The 25152-nt window shown below is 47.3% G+C and overlaps 2 protein-coding genes across 2 annotated transcripts; one reads left to right on the top strand and one right to left on the bottom strand.

The window, feature by feature from the left end:
• The first annotated feature begins 1417 nt into the window (after positions 1 to 1417).
• LOC132462615 (alanine aminotransferase 2-like) lies at positions 1418 to 12029 on the top strand. The gene is made up of 11 exons (XM_060058235.1): positions 1418 to 1565; positions 1667 to 1756; positions 1871 to 1976; positions 2097 to 2230; positions 8286 to 8529; positions 10257 to 10336; positions 10481 to 10617; positions 10734 to 10905; positions 11067 to 11222; positions 11419 to 11531; positions 11771 to 12029. Exons 1-11 carry the CDS (start codon positions 1461 to 1463, stop codon positions 11859 to 11861), a joined length of 1428 nt encoding a protein of 475 aa, XP_059914218.1. The 5' UTR covers positions 1418 to 1460; the 3' UTR covers positions 11862 to 12029.
• Positions 11978 to 25082, bottom strand: dhx30 (DEAH (Asp-Glu-Ala-His) box helicase 30). Its single transcript, XM_060058224.1, has 19 exons — positions 24891 to 25082; positions 24586 to 24716; positions 24329 to 24439; positions 23925 to 24227; positions 23184 to 23333; positions 21905 to 22057; positions 19960 to 20448; positions 18951 to 19358; positions 18540 to 18618; positions 18293 to 18397; positions 18006 to 18181; positions 17695 to 17901; positions 16923 to 17004; positions 16041 to 16234; positions 15303 to 15462; positions 14254 to 14411; positions 13358 to 13461; positions 12948 to 13087; positions 11978 to 12700 (listed from the first exon to the last, which is right to left on the bottom strand). The coding sequence occupies exons 1-19, from the start codon at positions 25063 to 25065 to the stop codon at positions 12399 to 12401; spliced, it is 3627 nt and encodes a 1208-aa protein (XP_059914207.1). The 5' UTR covers positions 25066 to 25082; the 3' UTR covers positions 11978 to 12398.
• Positions 25083 to 25152: the final 70 nt, after the last annotated feature.

Below are 25152 nucleotides of genomic sequence, written 5' to 3' on the forward strand. Positions count from 1 at the left end.
AGATTGTCGGTCTTCTCCACGCCAGTCGCAGGGAGCGTGACGTCACATACGAGCCGTGTAGTCTTTCTCGTTGTGTTTTCTCTACAGCCTTTATCTGAACAATTGCACAATAAACGGTCGAACTCTTTGCATGAAAAATTATCCTTTAAATCCACAAACAACATATGTGTAATCCAGGGCATATAAAGACCGGGACCAGAAAATAATTATTTTCTCTCCATTGACACCCATTCATATTTTTCGATCTCATAGGTCCCATGAGCCCTACCGGAAGGGGTGTGACTTCGCCACTCTATTATCCACTGCAATATCCACCTCAAACCTTATACTTTCACAGTATGACAATATAAAAATAGACACGTTCACATACTGTAAAAATTAAACAAATATATTCGGAAAATAATCGTTATTCACTTTATACACATACCTCGCTGGATGCACATAACCGTGAGGGGATGAGGTTTATGCAGCAAAAAATACCCTGTTCAAAATACCCTAAAGGAAAAAATCTTCTTCACTTTGCTCACTCACACACACACACACACACACACACACACACACACACACACACACACACACACACACACACACACACACACACACACACACACACACACACACACACACACACACACACACACACAGGATTGGGAGAGCCTTATAGCATTGTATCGATGAGTGTAACTGAATTATATGTAACTTTTCAGGTAAAACCTGAGGTTTGGAATACCACCACAAACCGGTTTTGCCAGGCAGGGCTAGGCATGAGAATGCTTTCATTGCCAGAAGATGATCAGGTCAGGTGCAGTAGTGTTTCCTGCCATACAATCACTATGCTGTATCTAGACCCAGTTTCCATAGCATAACATACAGTAGTTTCATGACATTTAAAAGACAGGCCACTATCAAACCACTTTTATGAACAGCTTTGTCTTAAGTGGCAAATGTTTCTTTTACTTATGAATTCAATTTGTTATATATCCATACATAGATATAGAGATATAGAGATGCATAAAGAAAAATAGGCCCAAGTGTCAATACTGGTTGCAATTCACAAATAACAGCAGTGCCTTCTGACTGATAAATGTTAAATGTTATGATTTGGATACAAAGGCATGACGCCAATTAAAACACAAAAGGAAACCACACTCAAAAGACTGATTTAATAGTGAAAAAACCCAAGATCCTCTCAAATACGATCCAACCAAATCCTTCCAACCAAGACCATTAGTTCTTAGGCAAATATATAACATATATTAAAGACTGTTACACTACCCCCTCCCCCCCATGCAAATACTTTAAAAGACACCTCTCCTGTTTGCATTTCAATGTGACACAACCAAAAAAATAAATAAAAAGGAGTTCAATTATTAAGCCCTTGCACAAGCACCTCCCACTGTATTAAAGGACTGCTCACACATTGTTAGAACCTGTTCGGTCTAAACCCTCCTCATACCAAGATGTCTCCACATAGACTGGTTAATCCACTGGTAAGAAACATCAGGGCCCTTAAGCGCGTTGCACTTGTGAGACAAGCTGTTCGAATTGAAGAAGAGATCAAACAGGTAAAATAACTAATCTTCCTATGTCAAATTGTCCATGACCTTGTTCAACCGGAAAGCATATCCCATTGGACATTAATTTGATACTTATACACCTCATTTAGGGGATGAGAAAGCCATACAATGAAGTGATTGATGTTTCTCGGGACAATCCACATGCAACCGGCATGAAACCCATGTCATTTTTTCGACAGGTAACTGTCCCCCATGTCGACCTTGATACTTTCTTGGTGTGTTCCTTTATCAGTAGATATATGGATTAATCTCTTGAATCAACAAATTCCTTCTTAACTTTATTTTACGGACAGGTTATTGCATCATGCATTTACCCTGAGCTTATCGACAGTGACAAAATGCCCTTGGATGTCAGAGAGAGAGCCAAGACCCTGCTTGAATGCATTGGTGGCAGCGTTGGTGAGAAATCTTTAGATATTGTGTACACCATGAAAAGTCATTGTTGGAAAATGCTTGATGATGTCGTGAGGACACACCTGTTGTACCAGTGTGTAAACATAAACCAACATGTTCTCCCAGGTTGTTACAGTGACACGATAGGCATCCCTATCATGCGTGATAGTGTCTCTGATTTCCTAACCCGTCGAGATGAAGGAGTCCCTTCTGCCTCTGGAAACATCTTCATCACCCATGGATCCGATCATGGCTTTGGGGTATGCAATTTGGGATGTAAGATCTATTCAAGATACATTCAGATATCTGAACCAGCATTTGCCTGTCTTACCCAGATAAACATCCAGATCAAGATCATTCTGCATCCAGAAGAGGGTTCGCTGGGTTAGCATTTGCTTTTTGTGAGCCACTTCAATTGACTTGCAGAGTTATAGTAGCCTATCTCACGTTTATGTAAGGGGTATACAGTTAAAAATAATTTTAAAAGAGTTCCAATGTTTTCTGAATAGTCACTTATTAAAAACGAGTAACCAGACATCAAGCCTAGTAACTAGAGGAAAGAAATTACTCACCTATGGCAAATCCCACTTCTTGATGCAGTATGAGGAATTTCAAATTGAACAACTCGTCTGCCTCTGGGTAAGACAGAACGCTGGGTAAGACAAGCAATCAACCGATATCTTAGCCTATTCCTTTAAATGGATACTTCACCGATTCAGAACCGGTGTTCTATCATTATAAAATCGCTATTATAATATAAAATAACGTTTTTTCTTCTCTTAGTCTAACCCAGTCTTTCCTTGGCCCAGCTGTCCTCCTTACATTTCTCCTGACCTGACGTCAAATTAAGCTTTTGACGTCATGTCCGTAGAATTTTGCTTGCCTGCTAGAAGGGCCGAGGACTACAAACCACTGGTTCCGCAAATTTTTAAGCCAACCAATAACAAATGAGGGGAACGTGTAGGAAATGTAGACACAATATCCGCCATGATTCTCCACCACTTAGCTACAATTTACATTTACATTTAGGGCATTTAGCAGACGCTTTTATCCAAAGCGACTTACAATAGGTACATTTGTCACAAGAAGTGCAACAATATATCGCTGTCGTTACAGTAAGGATGTTCATAGAACCAAGTGCAAGTACAACAATCGCTAGGCTAACCAATTCCCGTGTTACACCAATGATAGCATCTACTGCAGTTGCTACACAGTTAAGTACTATAATACACTACAACACAATACAATACAATGTACAATGGTGGCCAGAAGGGGGAGGGTGGCTATGCAGAGTCGAGGTGGACTCTGAACAGCTGAGTCTTGACTTTTTTTCTGAAGATGGTGAGCGACTCTGCGGTCCTGAGAACGGCAGGGAGCTCATTCCACCACTGAGGTCCCAAAACCGAGAAAAGTTGTGACTTTGCTGATCGACCTTTGCTAGCTCTTAGCGATGGCGATACCAGACGTCCAGCTGAGTTAGTTTAGCGGAGGGATCGAGTTGGGGTGTGTGGCTTTACCAATGCTTGGAGGTAGGCAGAGGCAGTCAACTGCCTTGTTTGCCAGTACCATTGTCTTAAATTTGATGCGAGCTACTACAGGGAGCCAGTGGAGGTCCCGGAAGAGGGGGGTCACATGGGAGAACTTCGGTAGGTTGAACACGAGGCGCACTGCCACATTCTGGAATGCGCTGCAAAGGTTTAATCGCAGAGGCAAGAAGTCCAGCCAGGAGTGAGTTGCAGTAGTCAAGGCGGGAGATGACCAGTGATTGGACTAGAAGCTGAGCTGCTTCCCTTGGGAGGAAGGGCCGGATTCTGCGGAAGTTGTAAAGTGCAAATCTGCAGGATCGGGCCACCGCGGTGATGTTTGCGGTGCAGCATAACTGATTGTCCAATACCACACCAAGGTTTCTGGCAGTTGGAGAAGAAGATACAGTGATGTTCTCAACGGTGACCAGTAAGTCCATGTGTGGGCAATCTTTCCCTGGGATTAGGAGGAGCTCCGTTTTGTTGAGGTTAAGCCTCAGGTGATGGGCAGTTGTCCAGGTGCTGACGTCCGCCAGACATTCCGATATGCGTGTTGCAATCAGGGCTTTATCAGATGAGGGGAACGAGAGAAATAGCGTGTCGTCAGTATAGCAGTGATAGGAAAAGCCGTGTGATGTAATTATAGAGCCCAGAGATCTGGTATAGAGGGAGAACAGGAGAGGCCCCAGTACAGAGCCTTGAGGGAGACCAGTTTCAAGCGTGCAAGGTTTGGACAAGGAGCCATTCCATGTTACTTGATAGGTGCGGTTCATCAGGTAGGATGTGAACCAGGAAAGAGCAGATTCAGCAAGGCCAAGTTCGGCAAGAGTGGCAAGGAGGATCTGGTGGTTCACCGTGTAAAATGCTGCGGACAGGTCGAGGTGAATGAGAACTGATGAGAGGGACGAGGCTCTGGCAGCATGGAGGGACTCAGTCACCACGAGGAGAGCCGTCTCAGTGGAGTGTGCCTTCTTGAAGCCTGACTGGTGAGGGTCAAGCAGGTTGTTAGATGAGAGATAGGAGGACAGTTGGTTAGCAACGGCACATTCCAGTGTTTTAGAGAGGAATGAAAGAAGAGATACCGGTCTGTAGTTCTGGATGTCGGTGGTATTCAGAGTTGGTTTTTTGAGGAGAGGCTTTATTCTGGCAGTCTTGAAAGACGCTGGAACAATGCCTGAAGTGAGGGAGGAGTTGATAAGTGAGGTGAGAAATGGCAGGATGTCGCTTGAGACATCCTGGAGAAGAGAGGAGGGGATAGTGTCAAGGGGGCAGGTGGTGGCATGGTTAGATGTTATTATTCTGTTGACCTCGTCAGAGGTGAGAGGGATACATTGGGTAAAGACAGAGGAGGGGATGGGAGGAGGAAGGATGGAGGCAGGAATAAAAGAGGAGCTAATGTCCTTTACTTTCTGGGTAAAGTAGGTAACAAAGTCATCAGCAGTGAGGCAGGAAGGAGGTGGGGGTGAGGGAGGGTTGAGGAGGGACGAGAACAGGGAAAACTGTTTCCTGGGGTTTCGGTTAGGGTTTGGAGGAGTTGATTTTGGTCCGGTAGAAGGCAGATTTGGTTGTTGACACAGTGGAGGTGAAATCAGAAAGAAGGAAAAGATAGTGAGATAGATCATTAGGACAGTCTGATCTCTTCCATTTCCTCTCAGCTGCCCGCAACTTTGTTCTACAAGTTTTGGACAAGGTTCGGACAGCCAAGGAGGGGGGGGTGAGGATCGCGCTGGTCTGGAGTGGAAGGGACTGAGGGAAACCAAGGAGGAGGAGAGGGAGGATAGCAGAGTGTCTGAAGATTCATCTGTAGATAGTTTAGGCAATCGTTCGATAGAAGGTAGTGAAAACAGTAGGGGCAAACGTAGAGGGAGAGGGGGATTTGAGGTTACGGCGGGTGGTGACAATGTGGGGACTATAGAGGAAGGGGGAGAGGATTTCAGGGGGAGAGAAAAATCAACAAAGTGATGGTCAGACACGGGGTAGGGGCAAACGTAGAGGGAGAGGGGGATTTGAGGTTACGGCGGGTGGTGACAATGTGGGGACTATAGAGGAAGGGGGAGAGGATTTCAGGGGGAGAGAAAAATCAACAAAGTGATGGTCAGACACGGGGAGCGGGGTAACGGAGAGAGCAGAGGTGCCGCAGGACCTAGTGAATATTAGGTCAAGCTGGTTCCCGGCCCTGTGTGTGGGAAGAGAAGGGGATAGTGTTAAGTCAAAGGTGGCAAAAAAGTTGTTTAGTTTTTTTTTTGGCGTGGTACTTTATATTGCTGTGCAGAAAAAGCACATCATCCACTGTGAACGATTTTAGTTTACTCTTCTTTTCCTGAATAACATCTCCAGCACCGGAGACGCAATCGCAAAACCCGCGACCGACCCGCGCTGTTCAGGCGTCCGACCCGACCAGCACCCGTGTCAGACAAAGTACCTACGTTAATGCAGGACTCTGGCTGAGATAACCCCCACTACGAGTCTTTACTTGTTGTGGAAGTACCAGAGACGTCTGAGAACCCGGAGCAGTTTTTAATTCATAATATCATCCGGAGGCGCACACAGCTTTTTTGCTGCGATATTATATATTGTATTATATTATATAGATACCTATATATTATATAATAATACATTATTTAGATACAGAGCTCTGGGAGTCCGCAAACGGCAACAATCACTTCTCCTCCATGCGTTCACGGTGGACTGCAGGGAGGGAACGCTGATTGGCTGTTATGTTACGTCCCACAGGGAGTGAACGCTGATTGGCATTGTGGGAGTTGTCGTCTTCATCTGCAAGCGCAAAAAAGTCACCGTCTGCCTTTCCTCGGTCAAGGAGGCACAAAGTTTGAAATTTATGTTACCATTCGACTAAATACATGTCCCACTTTCAATACAGATTCATGTCTCCACCGGTGAAGTATCCCTTTAAGAACTATTATTTGTAGGTCATTTTTTCGAAAGGTCATCGCCACCTAGCCTGGGTATACCCAGGCTGCCTTGCGCGTGATTTCATTTCCCGCTGCAAGGGCAGCCTTGATTCGGATCCGATTTTCGTCTGAGATAGGGAACCAATCACAGAACGGGGAGGGACGGCAAGACGATGACGACGTCTATGCGACACACCCATCGAATTTCTGTCGCCCTACATACGTCATCTGCTATAATTGATTCGATTGGCTATGAGCTACGTACAGACTCATATTAGACATTCGTAGCGCCCAATAAACGGCTCCTGGCAATCTTAAACTACGCCTCAAATACGAGAAAATGAATGTGTGTTTCCCAGACCTCTTCTCAATGTAGATTGAGATGAGGTCTGCATGAAGTATGAGAATATCAGTTTTGAGACGACTGCAGTTGCCTCTGTAAAGCCTTGATTCCACCGGAGGTGTACGCGCCGCGGGACGGCTGCGCCGCGGTCACCGCTGCTGATCGCTTCCACTCTAATCAATGAGACCATTTCCACCGGGCGCGCCGCGGAACCTTTCAGCAGCGTCCCAGGAGCGGCACGCCGCGGCGCTATCTTTCCGTCCAATTCTATTTTTGCCGCGAGCCGCTGCTAAACCGCGTCAATTTCGAGAGAGCAGGTCGAGCCGGGCAGGAAGTGAAAAGTAAAAGCCATAGAGCATCCGGTCAATTTTCAAAATAAAACACAATACTCAGCTCATGTAACTTCACATCAACATTATTACGTCATGACCGGTGGCACCAGGTCAGCAGTCAATCAATCAAAGGGTCTCAGAGGGTCGGCAACATGGACGACAAGAGACTCATTGTCGAAGTTCAGCAACATGAAGTCATTTATGTACCAAATCATCCTTTTTATAAGGAAAATGTCAGAAAGGACAAAGCGTGGCATTTAACTGCAATAGTTTTGGGACTGGAAGGTGAGTACATTAGGTTTAGGATTATCGCGTGATCTCGTGATCTCGCGTGAATACGGCTGGCTCGCAAGGCAGCGCTACGCTGCCGTTACGCGCCCGGTAGGAATGGACGCAGGGCAGAGGACGCAGCCGTTCCGCGGCGCGTACGCGTCCGGTGGAATCCCGGTGTAAAGAGTTAGGCCCCGTCCACACGAAGCCGATTTCATGGCGAAACCGCAAAGGTCTTGTACGGTTCGGCCTTCCGTCCACACGAAGCCGGCGAATCCGCTGACCGAAACCGCAAACTTCTGAAACCACCCTCGGAGGTGGTTTCAAATCTACCCGGTTTCGTTTTGGATTCGTGTGGACGCCTGAAACCGACTGAAACCGTAAACCATGACGTCATCGCCCCACCCCTCGACCCTCTAGCCAATGACTGTTAAGCCCGCGGAGTCTCAGAACTCACAACAACAAGGATTTCTGTAGCAGAAGCAGCGCCCCTTATGGGCCTGGAATGTGTGCTATAGCGTTTCTACAGATCTACCCGGTTTCGCTTGGCTTCGACTTTACGGAGATACTGCGAAACCGGATAGATCGAAACCGTAACGGTTTCGCCTGTTTCGGCTTCGTGTGGACGGGGCCTTATTTATTAAGACTGTTTCTCGCTAATTTCTGACCGGATCCATCTCTGATTGGTTGATGGAACCGATCTTGCCTGTCCTTCCCACCAGTTTCAAATGGCAGAGAAACTTTGGGGGGGAGGGTTAATGAGAGGGAGGGGACATTTTTTGGTTCAGTTGCAAAATCTTGCAACGTTTAGCTCTTTTAAGAACTCCCGAATCGTACCTACAGAGCTTTAGATGGAGAGTGATGATCCAGCTCGACTTGTTTCCTGATCAAACTCTCTCCCTTTCTGCCCCATGTCCTGCCCCCTACTCCTATAGCTGCTTCTAACAATGTTGGTGCGCGGCGACCGCTCACCCCTCGTAGGGGTGCTGACTCCGGTGCCATCACAAGATTTTGGCAATGCCACCCTGGTGGCGTCGGGAGCCACCGCGGTGCCGTATTATCTAGACGGCCAACAGGGCTGGCGGCTGCACACAGAGGAGCTACAGAGAGCTCTGCGGTCGGCGAGGGAAGTGTGTGATCCCATCGCACTATACGTCATCAATCCTGGAGATCCCACAGGTGAGATTCGTCAACGTTTGAACTTTTAAAGATCCACAATTTAACCAGTTGCAAAGTCTGAAATCTCATCTCATCTTCATCCGCTTATCCGGGGTCGGGTCGCGGGGGGAGCGGCTCAAGCAGGGGGCCCCAGACTTCCCTTTCCCGGGCCACATTGACCAGCTCTGACGGGGGGATCCCGAGGCGTTCCCAGGCCAGTGTTGAGATAATCTCTCCACCTAGTCCTGGGTCTTCCCCGAGGTCTCCTCCCCACTGGACGTGCCCACTAGTGGGCATCCTTACCAGATGCCCGAACTACCTCAGTCTGAAATAGTGCATGGAATTTGAAGGGTAGCACACGATTCTAAGCTTATGACTATGCTTGTTTGAACAGTTTGGGGTGGAATGGAGTCTAGGTGAACAATTATGGAAGTAGTTACATCCTAACATTTGTAGAGAATAATAGAAAATGGTCGAATAATAAAGCCTAAGAATTACAATAGTTAAGCACTCACCTAAAAAAATTTAAACAATGTCCTCCTCGCTAGCGGTTACGTTACCCATGAGCTGTCATTGTGAAGTAAATCGAATCATGCCCCATAAGCTAGTTAGCTAGCTAATTAATTGAATTTTTCTCCCTCACAGCAGGTGGTACTTTTCACAAAATAGCGGTAACAAAGCCCACCCATTTAGACCGAAAATAAGATTGGTCAATTTTACTGTCATTTGAAATTATCTCATACTCGACCCTCCGTGGAGTTATAGCGGGACTGTCACACCAAATTGTACCGGGGGCAAACATTTTCCCACCTACGTTATCCGCGTGGAAACATTACACGTCATCGATCGACGCGATTGTCCGTTGCCAGGCAGGTTTCATAAAACATTTGCGCTCATCAAGACGAAATAACATAATACAGATAACACTTATTTTAACTTTATATTTGTATTGTATTGAATTTAGCTAGTAAACTGAGTGTTTAAAGTGTATCGTATTTTATATTTGTATTGTATTAAATTGTTTAATCGAATTTAGCTAGTAAACTGAGTGTTTAAAGTGTATCGTAGTTTATATTTACATTGTATTTAATTGTTTAATCGAATTTAGCAAGTAAACTGAGAGATTAAAGTGTATGTAGTCTAGCTAGCTTGTGTTAAAGGCACCCAGTGCAACTTTCGAGGCTTAAAAATAAACATTCAATCTCTAGTCTTTTTTACACGTAGTAAGTTTCAATAACTCCATACCATTACATACCGACATTTAAGCAGCAAAGATGAGACGTCGTTGTGTGGTGAGAACTGATACAAAATCGATAACAACAACAATGCCGCCATTTTCTTTATTTTTTGTAACCTACAATAAATAAAGCAGGCTTCCAGTCAATGGAAAAATGGCTTCTCCCCACCGGCGATTGTTGTTGTTTACGATTTTCTATCAGTTCTCACCACACAACGACGTCTCATCTTTGCTCCTTGAATGTCGATATGTAATGGTATGGAGTTATTGAAACTTACTACGTGTAAAAAAGACTAGAAATTTAATGTTTATTTTTCATTGAATGTTTACATAAAGTTGCACTGGGTGCCTTTAATTTAATTTAGATAATAGACGTCATCGTTCGACGCTATCGTTCGTTGCCAGGCAACGTTCGACGCATCATCAGTTGCATGGGCCCTATTTAGTGTTTTTAGCCAGATATCCCAAAAGTAGTCCTATCCCAAAGGACTGTAGGGCTTTGTCTCCGCAGGCCACGTTCAGAGCAGAGAATCAATGGAGGAGATCATCCGCTTCGTATATGAGGAGAAGCTTTTGCTATTTGCCAATGAGGTTAGTGTTTTCAATATATAAAGTCAATTTGGATCACATAAACAGCCTCAAATGGCTTCCAACGTAGCATTGCGCAACGCCCTGCATCAGAAATGACTTTTCAGTTTTCACTTGTTTTTCCATTTCAAATATTTTGCTGCCAAGGAACACCAAGATATTTTGATTGGTGAGGGGTGCATGTTCATATCATACAAGAAGGTTCTGGCCGAGATGGGATCTCCTTTTTCTGATGCGGTGGAGCTGGCGTCAATCCACTCAGCATCCAAAGGCTTCATGGGAGAGTGAGTCCAAGTTGGTATTTAGCTTTCAGGATATACCTCACTAAAGCAAAACCAACATGTGTTATCTTTGTTCTGCTCTTGAGACCACATTTTGAATGTGTTGCTTGTTTCCTTAGGGGGGGTCTGCACGGTGGATACTTGGAGCTGGTCAACTTCGACCCTTCAGTTCAGATAGAGTTTGACCGGCTGATTTCCCTACTGGCCCTACCCATCATCGGTCAGTTGGCCCTTGAAGTGATGTTGAACCCTCTACAACCAGGGGAGCCTTCATACGAGCAGTATCAAGAGGTTATATGAATCTAATTAAAAAAATGACTCTGGGGAATGTTTCAAACTGAACGTTAGGTTTCTCTAAAAGAGTTGTAATATCTCTCATCGTTGCAATTTTATTGGGACAGCCGTATAGCAGACCCGGTTATTACTATTCATGTGGTATCTTCTGTGTATAGGAGATACAGCACATCCGGGAAACACTGGTCCATAACGTGACCAGAGCCTTTGAGGTTCTCAACAGCTTGCCAGGAATCAGCTGTGAACAAATAAATGGAGGGGCCTCCATGTTCCCCAGGTTACATCTTCCACACATTGCCATTCACCAAGCCAAGGTCAGAGAGCACCGCTTATGGCCCCATCCCATTTCTACCCCTCACCCCTTCAAAACAAGGGCCAAGGGGAAGGGGCATGGGGTAGAAATGGGATTGGGCCGAACAGTCGTACGGATCCTGGCTAACGATGGCATTAAATCTTTGCGTCTGCCGGTTTGGAAGGTTACGCATTACCCATGTCCTTGTTATATCTCAGGAGGAGGAACAGCTTCCGGATTTCTTCTATTGCTCCAGGCTGCTGGAGCAGACGGGTTTGTGCGTATGTCCCGGTTCTGACCTTGGACTACCAGAGGGAACCTACCACATCCGGTACAAAGCCCTGAAAAAATAGTTTCCTATGTAGCATTAGGCTCCAACACTAAACACAAATGTTTTTATTATTGTGTTGTTGCTGTTCATTACAAGTCCACATCTCCAATCAGAAAATCGTCCTGTTTGAGAACGCCTTAACTTCCTTAAATTGGCATATAATTAAAGGTTACCTATAGCTTCAATATGAGTGCAATTCAGGTAGACCTAAGTAAAACCTTCTCCTTATTTTCCCACAGAATCAGCATCATGACCTCTGTGGATACAATGGAGGAAGTACTGAGACGTCTGGGCAATTTTCACAAACAGTTTATGAAGGATTTCTCTTGAACGGAGAATAGTGAACATGGAAAAGCCAAAATGGGGAGTTTTTCTTTTATATTAATGCAACATTTGCCTTTAGAGTATTTTGCATCTTGAGATTTTGTACAAAATAACAATGAGTGTTACACGTACTTCTGATGTTTTAATTTTCGACTCAATAAATTATTAGACAGATTCATGACTTCTCGTTCACACGGTGAAACGCAACATCTGCTTTACGAAGCAAAACAATGATCGCCCATCGACAAATCGATTCCAAACACGGTGCGACGCACCACTAGGAACCTGACCTCATTGATACATGGTCATATTTACAAAAAGGAATAGAGCAGTACACACTGGATTTGTTATGCACCACCAAAAAATCTCCACATACAGCACACTACAGTAACAAATGATTTAAGCAATGAACATTGTCACACTTTGTTAAAGAACAACCATTCTCTGTACAATACAATGCCACACACACACACACACACTTTCTCACTTTCCAACTCTTACACTTCATTCAAACTTTAATAACATAGCCAAGCCGCATTAGAATCAGTCGACCTCGCTGTCACTGTCCCCGTCGCTGCTGCCGCCGCCGCCGTCCCCGCCGTGCTCGCCCCTGAACGGGTGCGTCTCGGCGTCGTGGTTCAGCAGCTGCACCAGCAGGTCGATGAGCTGCGCGTCCTGCGCCGCGGCGCCGGCGGCCCGGGGGCCGTCGGGCCGGCTGAGGTTGCGGTGCAGCATGGTCTGCAGGCTCGTGCGCAGCTCCCACAGCAGCTCCCAGCTGTCCACGGGCAGCTCACAGCGCACCAGGGAGCGGCCGGGGAACGACACCTCCACACGCTGCCCTCGCACTGGGGAAGGGGGACACGCAAAGAAAAAAAAGATTCAAATCATTTGAGGTTAAAATTGCCCAAATTAATTCACCGTTCTGGTTCCAGGTGTTGTTTTTGAGAAGCTGCTTCCTGTATTTACGAATTCATTTAGTGTTCAATTAATAATTGTTGGATGTAGTACAGAGTCTGTACGTCTATACCCCCCCCCCCCACCCCACCACCTTAACGAACGCATTTTGTGCGAGAAACCCTGAACGGCGCTCACCGGTCTCGACGATGTCCCCGTCGGTGAGCAGCAGGAGGGCGAGCGGGTGCACGGTAGACGAGTCCCGGATGAACACGCTGTCACTGGACTTGACCGCGCTGAAGAACGTCAGCCAGCGGCTTGGGAGCTGGTTCTTCCCCCTACAGCCGACCAATCACATTTGATGTTTAATAAATCACGTTGAAATACATCAAATGCACTCGCCACACACAAACGACTAACACTGACTTTATCAGAACAGCTTAGATATTCTATCTTTGATTTAACACACACACACACACACACACACACACACACACACACACACACACACACACACACACACACACACACACACACACACACACACACACACACACACACACACACACACACACACACACACACACACACACACAGCTCTAACGAACCTGTTGACCGACGCACGGTGCAGCATGACCGGTCCAGTTTGCGAGCGGTAAGCTAGGCCGTTGGCACGGAAACGGCCTCCTTTGGTCACCACTCCCTTCTTCACCTGTGAGAAATTATGATTCAAGATTTTAGAGCTACATTTCTCAGAGCTACAATCTTTTAGAACGGCATCCATCAGCTTTCGTGAGTGAATGGCACCCCCAGTCTGAGACTATTTAGATCCCTCACCGCTAATCAGTGTTGGGGGTAACGCGTTACATTAACAATATTACATTTGGTCCGCCAACAACAAAAGTTACTTAGAAATGAAGGTGCACTGGATAGACAGCATTACTTTAAAATGTGTCCATGTATCTACACAGTAGATTAAGAAACGGGAAAGTAAAGTAATAAGTAGTGAAGTTACTTTTCAAATGCAGTAACTAGTTAAGTAATCTCATTACAATTTATAAAAGTAACGAGTAATAAGTAACTAATCACTTTTTTTGAGTAACTACCCCAACACTGCCGCCAATTGCTGACCAATCAGCCCAACGGTTTCCTGATCGGTTTGTGGGCTCAATCATGGATGAGAATGGCATTCGTGCACAGTATCATCATCTCGACGGCGGAGAAAAAAAACGTGTGGTATTATTTAATGGGCCAAAAACACCTGTTGTTGTGATGCTATGATGACTGGATGTATTTTTATCATATTTATTGCATATTTTTTTAATCCTGTCTTGATGTATTTTCTTGTCTCTGATGAGCTGCTGGGATGCATGACAATCTGACAATAAAGTATAATTGTATATCATATGTTTGGTAAAATATGACCAAGCAGGAGGGCACATGTATGGAGGGGCCACACTATTAGCGAGAGTGGTCGATAAGAGATGGTTCCCCTCGGGCTCACCTGGATGAGGTTGGGGTAGAGGCCAGCCAGCAGCACGGCCTTGACCAGCTCGTCTTGGTGGCTCTGCTGGTTGTAGAGGGACGCCGCCCGCTGGCACTCGCTGGCCCGCGACACCAGCTGGGCCTGGTACAGGTTCTCACTGAACTGATTGATTAGACCTGGCGGGGGAGGGGGGGGGTTAATGTCCGTCAGTCTGGAAAGGAGAAGCAGCTCCTGGCAATGCTGTGTTTTCTAACTAGAAGTGTCACTTTCTTTTTTGCAGTACTAGATACAAGACTAACTACATCTATAGATAGTTGTTTTTGATGTCAAGGTAAGCTATGGAAAAGTAGGGTAAACAGTGAAGCTGAATCGCATCAGATTTGAGTAATGTAAGCACTTATTGTTTGTTGTACGTCCTGGCACTTATCATTGTGTAGCATCTTATCCTAGCTAGCTTTGTTGCATACAGGGGATTGGGTTAACCTAGCGACTGTTAGTGCTTGGTTTTGTGAACATGCTTACTGCACCGACAGCGATATATTCAGGGCTCCAGATTAACTTTTTGCACCAGGAGCACTGTGGCCCCCACACTGAAAATTTTAGGGGCACAACCAGAAATTTTAGGGGCACACACCGTAGGGCTAAATCAACATGGCAATGCGAATTTCAATTTCTTTCACTGTATTACTAATAAATATTTTGATAATGGATGCAGAAAATACAATGTGCGGCTTCAAATTCAGTGTCACATTTTATTGTGATTCTCATCTATACCAACAGTTTCCACGTGTGCGCGCATGCGTTCGACGAGTACGGAAGCGAAAGTTGCACGGGAGTGCGCCCGCTTGTCGTGCCGCAGGACGCTGCGCCTCCTCTCTGCCCGCTCGCCTATCCATGGTCGCAAAATGCAACCATTTGATCGCAGTCTGGCGCCCTGATATCGTTTCTCCTTCTCCTGATAAAGCTCCTTATTGCAAGTGGCTTTGGATAAAAGCGTCTGCTACATGCCCTCAACGTAAACGAGCAACGAGTACAACAATTGGGGTGCGGGCGTTTCCGAAGCGCACCGTTGACGAAGCGCAGGCTCGCCCCCGACAGGACGTAGTCCTCCAGATAGCACTGCCGGTCCTGCCGGTCGCCCTCCTGCTGGACCCTTCTCCAGCCCTGCACCGCGCGGCTGAGCACCAGGTAGTCACTGTGGCCGGAGCCGCTCAGAGCGTCTTTGGCCTGGGAGACGCGGAACACCAGAGGCGAGCGCCGCCGAGAGGCAGCAGGAGAGGAGGGAAGAAAAACAGCACAGAAATGGTAAACGCACTGCATTTCTATACGGTGCTTTTTCCTCACCAGTGGCCGCTCAAAGCGTCTCACGATATATAGCCTAACATTCACCCATTGAAACACAGACTAGGGTGTCTGTCAACCATACAGAGTTGTCTCAGATCAGGCTCAGTGGGTTTGTTCACGTTGTTGCCATGAACGACGACAACAGTTTGCTCAGAAGGAGAGAACCAGATGAGCCTGACTTACACCGGAGTCATGTTCCTCTGGGAGTTGATGATTGAGCCGATCACTGCCCAAGGTGCAAATACATGGAGTTTGTTCAAACTCAAGGAGTCAAGCGGTTTACAGAACATAGAAAAAATAAACAATACAGAAACGCCTTAAAAAAAAAAAAAGGGTTTATAATTCACATGCAGGATCTTCGAATGATACCGGGACACATTGTTCCTTTTGAAAGAGAACACCGGGAAGAAGGCATAAAGGAGCATGAAGTGATGACAACAAAAACTGCCAGCTCTGCTCACCTTACAGACCAGACCTCGGTTCTGCATGCTGTTGTAGAAGGGGTCCCGGGTCAGACAGGCGACCACCGACAGGATGGGCATGACACAGCGGAACATGGACGCCAGCACCAGCACTTTGCCCAGCCGCGGGTCACATGACAGGACCGCCACGCGCTCGCCGAGTGGCGTCAGGTTCTCCGTCCTGTCCAGAACCCCTTGGAGACGGAACCAAATACAGTGTGGATGTAAGTAAGGGACGAAACGATGCGGTCGGACGCATCTTATTTCAAAAGGCGAGGTTGGGTTTGAGTCTATATTGTAGAGCCTTGGTCACACTGAACCTCGGTACCCATTTTCATATTTCGTGTTTTTATTAAATGATGACATTTATACAGCGCTTTTCTAACCAGCTGCCACTCAAAGCGCTTTATGATATTGCCCTAAATTCACCCATTCATACGCACACCGACGGCGGTGGTAAACATGCAGGGCGACAGCCAGCTCGTCGGGAGCAGTGAGGGTGAAGTGTCTCGCTCAGGGACACCTAGACACTCAACTTTCCCGTTACCAGCCCACCCATTGTTCTATATCCGTCTTTTATCTGTATTTAATATGTATTGACTGCATTTTTCCTGTAAAATCAGTTTATGTACAGCACTTGAGCAACTCATACAGACATGTTGCTTTTTTAAAAGATTCTGTGTATGTAAAATTAACTAACTTGAACATAGGTGCACTTAGAATTTATAATTTCACCCCTATATTCAGGTCAATTCTAGTTCTATAACTTATTAACTGTACAGATTGCCGATTAACAATGTTGTAGCGAGTGGTGGTGACATATTATTTGATTGCAAATTTCAAACACATGAATCATTGACAAGAGTCATGGTTCAACCCTACCGATGTCTTGTAAGGTTCGCACCGCATCTTTCACAGCATCTTTCTCTGGACTGTCTAACACCTGGGAGAGAAAATCTACCGCCTGAGGAAACAAAAACAGATGAGAGAGCATTTATCCCTGATGTATATCTATTTAATAATATAGCATATGCTTTCCAAAATGTCTCCCTCAGATCTGAATCATGAAATCTGAATGTATATTTTTAAATGAGAAATTTGAATATGTATGTGACCGTTATGCGTGTAATCAATTTGAAAGCATTCAGCTGAAAGAATAATCCCTCCAAGCCACTCCCTCTACACATGATTTACTCGCTAGCTTCAGCAAAAGGTCTACCTAGCCTTGTGGCAGACTAAGGTAATACACAATGAGTGGGCAGAGTGCGCATCGGTAGCCAGGTAGGTAGATAGACAGAAATGCAGGCCAGCCAATCGTTTTATTAGGGCCGGATGAAATGATTGGACAGTCTAATTACAGGCCTGCAACAACCAGATACCGTATTTCTTTTGACTGAGCATTGATTGATTGATTGATTGATTGATTGCTGTTGGGATTTAAATTGAATTTCAACAAATAGGACAAACAATTATTTTAAAATAAACTGCATACCCTTGCTTTAAATGTACATGTGTGTTTATAGATCTATTTTCTGTAGTTCTGTGATTGATAAACAAAAATAGTGTCCTGTACTTTCTGACACTCATTTACTATACAGATGTTTTTTTTGGCCCTGTGCCCTCCCTCTCCTAGGAGTTGCAGTTTGCCATTCACCTTGAGGTTTGGACTGTGAACCTTGGCCTGGACCACCAGGCTCTCCAGGGGGGTACGCAGGATCTCGGGTATGGGGAAGCTGGGCATGGACTCCAGGCGTTCCTGGGAGAACAGGTGGTAGGCGTGGCCCGGCTGACAGCGCCCGGCCCGGCCTCGCCGCTGGGTGACGTTGGAGCGCGAGATCCACACCGTGTCCAGACACGAGACCTGGCGGCGCAGGGAGGAAGGCGAGGAAGAAGAGGATGTTTAACATGGACTACGACCTCTTAAAGACGACACACACACGCGCGCGCAAATGATTAAACACTGACCTTTGTGCGCGGGTCGTAGTTCTGCTCCTTCTGCGTTCCCGCGTCGACCACGTGAACGATGTCGTCGATGGTGATGGACGTCTCCGCGATGTTGGTGGCCAGGACGATCTTCCTTCGGCCCAGCGGGGGGCGCTGGAACACGACTTGCTGGTCGGCCACTGATAAACTGGAGTGCACTTCACAGGTAGGATAAAAAAAAAGGACAGAAGCGTGATGAGAAACAGTAAAAGATAGCAGAGTTTAAAGAAAGGCAGGGAAAGAGGTGGATTATGGTGGCGTTCCCTTACAAGCCACGAGCATCTGGGAGCCCGAGGCAAACCGGGGCCTAGACTCCAGCCTCTCCTGGACCGCCTTGATGTCCTGCCAGCCAGGCAGGAAGCACAGCACCGCACCTGAGCCACGAGGGAGAGCCATAAGAGACAAGTGAGACAGAGCCTCGCGCGGTACACGCACAATTAAACGAATATCCCCAATCAAGCCTCAGGTTCTGGTTGGTCTGGCTTGTAAAGGGGAGGGGGGCGGGGGGGTTGTTACCTGGCTCTCCGTGTCTGTCGATGTGTTCGATCACATCAGCCACCAGATCCAGGTCTGGCGCAGCCTCCTCTTTTCCCTCCTTCCGCAAATCACCAGAGATTGTAAAGATTAGGACAAAACGCTTATTTTTGACTTACCAATACAATAGCAGCCGCGCAGGTTCTTTGAGGATGCGCTTGCGTTATAGTAACCAGAGATCTAATAAACAACCCCGTGTACAAAAACAGGAACCAAAATCAACACTTGCCACCAGCCAATGCCAGATAGCTTCAACCATATGAACAAAATATACAAAAAAGGAAATGTGGGTTACATTGTTTGGCCTCTAGTACTTTATACTCTAGTAGGATTTTAAATTTTATAAACGTCGGACCCTTAAACATTGGGCCAACACAGCCTAGAGCCCCTCACCTTCCCCGGGGGGGGGGGCGGGCCCCTCTTGGTCCGCGTCGGCGGCGGCGGCGGGCGAGGGCTCCTGCTCATCTCCTGCAGCACCTCCTCCAGGTAGCGGTCCTGCACCGGGTGCATGAAGCCCGGCACCTTGACCACGGGGCAGTCCCCGAAGTAGCGGGAGAGCCGGCCGTTGTCCCCGGTGGCGCTCATGAGCACCACGCGCAGGCCGGGGTTCTCCCGCAGGGCCGAGCGCAGCAGCGCCAGCAGCAGGTCCGTGTTGACGTCGCGCTCGTGCACCTCGTCCACCACCACGTGGCTCACCCCCCGCAGGCTTGGGTTCCCCTGGAGCTTCCTCAGCAGGACGCCCACCGTGAGGAAGAGGAGGGCGCCGCCGCTCTGCTCCGGGGGCCGGCTCTCCAGACGCACCTGGGGGGTTAGGGGGGGGAGAAGGTTTATTAAATGGAACCTCTATTGGGGTCCTGAGCAGCAGTAGGATACTAGATCAGGGATAGATGGACCGACGTGATTCATTTTATTAATTTGATTGATTGATTGATTAATACTTTATTAATCCCAGGGGAAAATTATTTTCGTCACGAACTCCAGACATACATACACAAATATTAAGAATATAAAAGATACAAAAAAAAGCGAACTCAAAGGCTGGAGCAACGTAACCGGCAGCCTGCAGCTTTCGCGCGCGAACAAATTTGTTTGATTTATTGAGGACATTTACCCTATTGATCATTCAGATCACACCAAGATGATTATCTGTATAAAACAAATGAGGTTTCATTCCAAAAATAGAATAGAGCTTTGGCTAATTCTAAGTCTTCGTTTTGGGCATATTTCCAGATGTCAATAACCAGCTGTAGCATGAAATTATCAAAAAAATAAAATAAAAATCGCATAAGAAAGAAAACCGATACCTCGAAGAAAAAAAATGGCAAAACCCCCACCAAAAAAAAAAAATCTCCAAAAGCTATTCCATCCTCAAACAAACAAACATCCATCTTAAGGTCCCCACCTGGTAGCCGACGGAGCCCTTGAGCGCGGGGCCCATCTCCTGGGCCACGCGCTGGGCCACCGACACGGCGCTGATGCGCCGCGGCTGGGTGACCAGGACGTTGCAGCCGCCGCCGTCGCCGCCGCGCACGCGCCCCTCCAGCAGGAAGCGGGGGATGCGCGTGGTCTTGCCGCAGCCCGTCTCGCCGGCGATCACCACCACCCGGGACGCCTCCACCGCCGACACCACGCGCTCCCGGTGCCCGTCCACCGGCAGCGCCACGCCCAGGCCCGGGTCCGCCCGCTCCCAGCGCTCCCACAGCTCGCCGCTGAGCTGCTCCTCCTGCTGGGCCGTGAGGGGGCGGCGCTGGCGGCCGGTGATGGCGTCCGTCAGCAGGTCCTCCGCCGCCTCCCCCTCGTCCTTTCCTGCCAGTGCCTCTTCTTGGCTGAGGGTCTTCTGGGCTTGCTCCTCTTCCTCATACAGCCTCTGCATCTCGTTCGCCACCGGGTACTGTGCGGGGGCACATCGGGGAGGTGTTAGGGGTCGGGGGGGATGCGGATAGCAAGGTAGCATCATGTCACCAAGGACCACAGGTAGCATCATGTCGCCAAGGACCACAGGTAGCAAGGTAGCATCATGTCACCAAGGACCACAGGTAGCAAGGTAGCATCATGTCACCAAGGACCACAGGTAGCAAAGTAGCATCATGTCGCCAAGGACCACAGGTAGCATCATGTCAACAGGGACCACAGGTAGCATCATGTCGCCAAGGACCACAGGTAGCAAGGTAGCATCATGTCACCAAGGACCACAGGTAGCAAAGTAGCATCATGTCGCCAAGGACCACAGGTAGCATCATGTCACCAAGGACCACAGGTAGCAAAGTAGCATCATGTCACCAAGGACCACAGGTAGCAAAGTAGCATCATGTCACCAAGGACCACAGGTAGCAAGGTAGCATCATGTCACCAAGGACCACAGGTAGCAAGGTAGCATCATGTCAACAGGGACCACAGGTAGCAAGGTAGCATCATGTCACCAAGGACCACAGGTAGCAAGGTAGCATCATGTCACCAAGGACCACAGGTAGCAAAGTAGCATCATGTCACCAAGGACCACAGGTAGCAAGGTAGCATCATGTCGCCAAGGACCACAGGTAGCAAAGTAGCATCATGTCACCAAGGACCACAGGTAGCAAGGTAGCATCATGTCACCAAGGACCACAGGTAGCATCATGTCACCAAGGACCACAGGTAGCAAGGTAGCATCATGTCACCAAGGACCACAGGTAGCATCATGTCACCAAGGACCACAGGTAGCATCATGTCACCAAGGACCACAGGTAGCATCATGTCACCAGGGACCACAGGTAGCATCATGTCACCAAGGACCACAGGTAGCAAAGTAGCATCATGTCACCAAGGACCACATGTAGCAAGCTAGCATCATGTCGCCAAGGACCACAGGTAGCATCATGTCAACAGGGACCACAGGTAGCATCATGTCGCCAAGGACCACAGGTAGCAAGGTAGCATCATGTCACCAAGGACCACAGGTAGCAAGGTAGCATCATGTCACCAAGGACCACAGGTAGCATCATGTCACCAAGGACCACATGTAGCAAGCTAGCATCATGTCACCTTGGACAAATTTACTCATAGCAAGAGTTGAACTTTTGTTGCTCTAGCAAGGAATTGTAATGATGAGATTTGAACCAAGATGAAGCTATAATCACATGTAATAAATGAAGGGTTAGGGTCAATAATTTATTTATAGAAAAAAAGACAACCGCTCTGGGTCAATTCAAAACTTGAGCCAAAAGCCAGATGACATTTCTCGTTCATTCCATCTTTCTGATGTTCTGAGATTTCGAGAGGGTTGGAATAATGTTTGCTAAAAGCGTCCACCCAGTGTGGACTCTGGTGTGGACTCTGGTGGGGGGGGGGGGGGGGGGGGGGGGCTGTACCTGGGCGAGGTAGTCCCTCATGCTGTCCTCCAGGTGCTGAGGGATGTGCAGCGACACGGGCCTCCTCTCCCGCTCCCCCGCCGCCCTCACCTCCTGACGGTGGTACGAGGCGTGGGTCAGCGCGTTGTTGTCCTTGTCCAGCAGCTCCAGCTCCTAAACAACAACAACAACAACAACAACAACACACGTTTATTCTTCACATGAAATGAAAAACCAACATATATTATTTTTAACTCCATTTACTAGTTGATCATTTAGCAGACCCTTTTATGCAAAGCAACTTACATTCAATTGTATATACTGAGACACATGTCATTCAAGAGCCGGTATGGGTTGGGCTTCTTGCTCAAGGATGCCCACGGGTTTTAACCCACCAGCACCCTTACCACTGGACTCACACGCACATTGCCTATGTGCTTTCTACGTCTCCATCCCGAAATGACCCGTATCCGGTTAAAGCCCCTTCTCCCCAAGACGCTTTAATGCATTTAAAAACACAAGAAAGTGTGACACACCACTGGAAAGATTCGATTCTACACTTTCTTTCTATCATAACGATTGTTAGTTGAACGAAAAAGACAATTCCAACCCCAAACTAAATTTCATATGCACATGAAAAGCAATAGCAATCTGTTTCCCGTCATTTAATCAACACAAACGATATATCTTGTGGAAGCTGAGACTCTACTGATTCCAAAAATAGAGAATAAAAAACAATCAAGAGCAAACTTTCTTTTTTGTTGAACTTGTTTTGGTCATCAAAGCTTTGTCTGATTGGATAAAACCACCATACATTGATAGTCCAGTGTCTGGGCCCCTAGACATGCAACTAAACATGTCTTCTACAATCAATGTATAGTAGCTAAGAGAGGGTTTCAAAGGAAATGATAAGGATCTCCATCGCCATCTGGTGGCCATATGGTGCAATCTCGATTGTTTGACTGGCGTCATTCTATGCTTTATGCCCGAGTCAATTGTCGTTGGGCATATGGTACCAACTGATAATGACATATTTAATCTACAAAATGACATATTTTAGGGGGAAAATCAATCTTCCACTTATGTTGTGTTACAGCTTCATTCACTCCAACCAAGGTGTATACTATCACAATGATAATTTCACTTGCACAACAATCTCAGAGATGTGCCATCTTTCTTTTGGTACCCAGATTACATGTGACATCCCTTGCAGAAGTGGAGATATACTCTATTTACTTTGGGTATGAGACTTTCAGAATAAAAGTCAAAAAGGCCTGGTGAGAAAGAGGTTGAAGCTCACCTTCATCCTCATGCAGCCCATCGCGGCAGCTCTCCTCTCTGCTGTGACCTTGTTGCTGGCCGTCGCCGTGACCTTGAACTCCTCCGGCCACAGAATGGTGAGCTCACACCTCTTCACCTTCCCTCCCGTGCTCCTGTACTGAAGATACTCCTGGCATCCACACCAGGGGAGCATATACAGTCAGAACGTGACCACAGAGAGCATGAACGAGGCAGATACGTCAACAGCTCACACTCACAACTAAGTGTGTATGTGTAAACATTACGTATTAATAAAAGCTGATGCTTTTATCAAAGGCGACGTGCAACCATTCATTCACATTCACACACTGACGGCGTTGTCAACCACGCAGGGCGACAGCCGGCTCTTCAGGAGCAGTCAGGGTGAGGCGTCTCGCTCAGGGACGACTCAACACTCAGCTAGGGGGAGCTGGGGGATCAAACTAGCAACCTTCCGGTTACCAGTCAACCCGCTCTACCTCCTGAGCTACTGCTCAGTCATCCATTTCAATGTGTACTCTCTTTTATTTTCATTTCTTATTCTGTTATACTCCATGTTGTTGGGTCACATTATTGTCTTGCCCTACCCCATGTTTACGGTGTATGTTTTTTTCTTTGCAAGTAGTGTGTTGAATGCGCTATAGAACGTGTACAAATTAAATTAAATGGACGATAAAAGCAAAAGCAAAAAAGAGGCAACAAACGCACTCATCCCTCCCCGAGACACACGCGCACCGCTGACCTTGGGCGTGTTTGACGACGTGGCCACCTGGATGACTCTGCTCAGCAGCTCTTTGGGCCGGGGAAACAGGGAGAGCACTTCGGAGTAGGACGGGGAGAAGCCTCCGGGAGGAGCTGAAGCAGATTCACCACCAGCAGCAGCAGAAGCAGCAGCAGCAGCAGCAGCAGCAGCAGCAGCAGCAGCAGCAGCAGGGTCTCTCATGTCGCCGTCCTCCGATTCATACAGCTGGGACACCAAGGCCCCCCTGCTTCGAGCTGCCCTCCTGCTGGGCAATTCGTTCTCAGGACCGAGCACACCCAATTCCTACACACAGGAAGAGAGGAAAAAGGAGATGCCGGCTGTGTCAATGATGGGTTTACCAGTGCATTCGACTGCTGTGTTTACAGTGGGTTAACAGCACTTACTCTCAACCTGTGACATGCAGCGGCTGCAGCGAATCGCTCGGCATCGATCTTCTTTGGGGCGATGCCCTCCATCTCCATTCTGCTGGGCCACATGACCGTGACAGTGGCTCTCTGCAAGTTACAAAAAACACATTTAAACAACAGGTACATCTATTTTTTCCCTTCAAAGTAAAATGAGGGTTACGGGCATCAAAAGACTCAGCCGAAGAGACATTTCTTGTGTGGACTGCTATAGAAAGCAGTCACTTGTCAAGTACCTTGACATCTCCATGCTCTGTGCAGTTGTACTGGATCAACTGAGACAGGTCGTTGACTCCCAGTGACCGGGAGATGATGTTATTAAGAAGGCCTTTCGGGTCGCGGAACTCCTTAAGAAGATCTGCGTTACCTTAAAAACGAGATAGTCCAAGGATAAGCTATACTGTGGATAACAGTAGAATAGTGCAATAGGAGTGACATAACAGTTTCATAATGAAAACATGCTTGTTTTGTAACGATGGGTGCCCTTGAGGATGGGTTCCTGGGACCCGGCTTACTGGATCTATGTGACCGCGACACTCACCCTGTTTGACGGGAGGCGTGCTGTCCTGAAGGGAACGGGGGTTTGTCTTGTACCACCGCACATCTGTCACATTTAAACCAGCTTTACTTCTCCTTTCGACATATTTCCCAAGGTTGCAGACAGCTCTCAGACGCACGAGTAAAGTACCGGGTAGCGCCATCTTTGGACTACACATTTATTCTACGGTTTGATAACACCTCGCGTAATGCGCCCCACCGAGAGGGCCCACACTGACCCTTACTGGGTCGGAGTATGAACTGCT

Source organism: Gadus macrocephalus, chromosome 8 (assembly GCF_031168955.1).
Source record: "Gadus macrocephalus chromosome 8, ASM3116895v1".
NCBI lineage: Eukaryota > Metazoa > Chordata > Actinopteri > Gadiformes > Gadidae > Gadus > Gadus macrocephalus.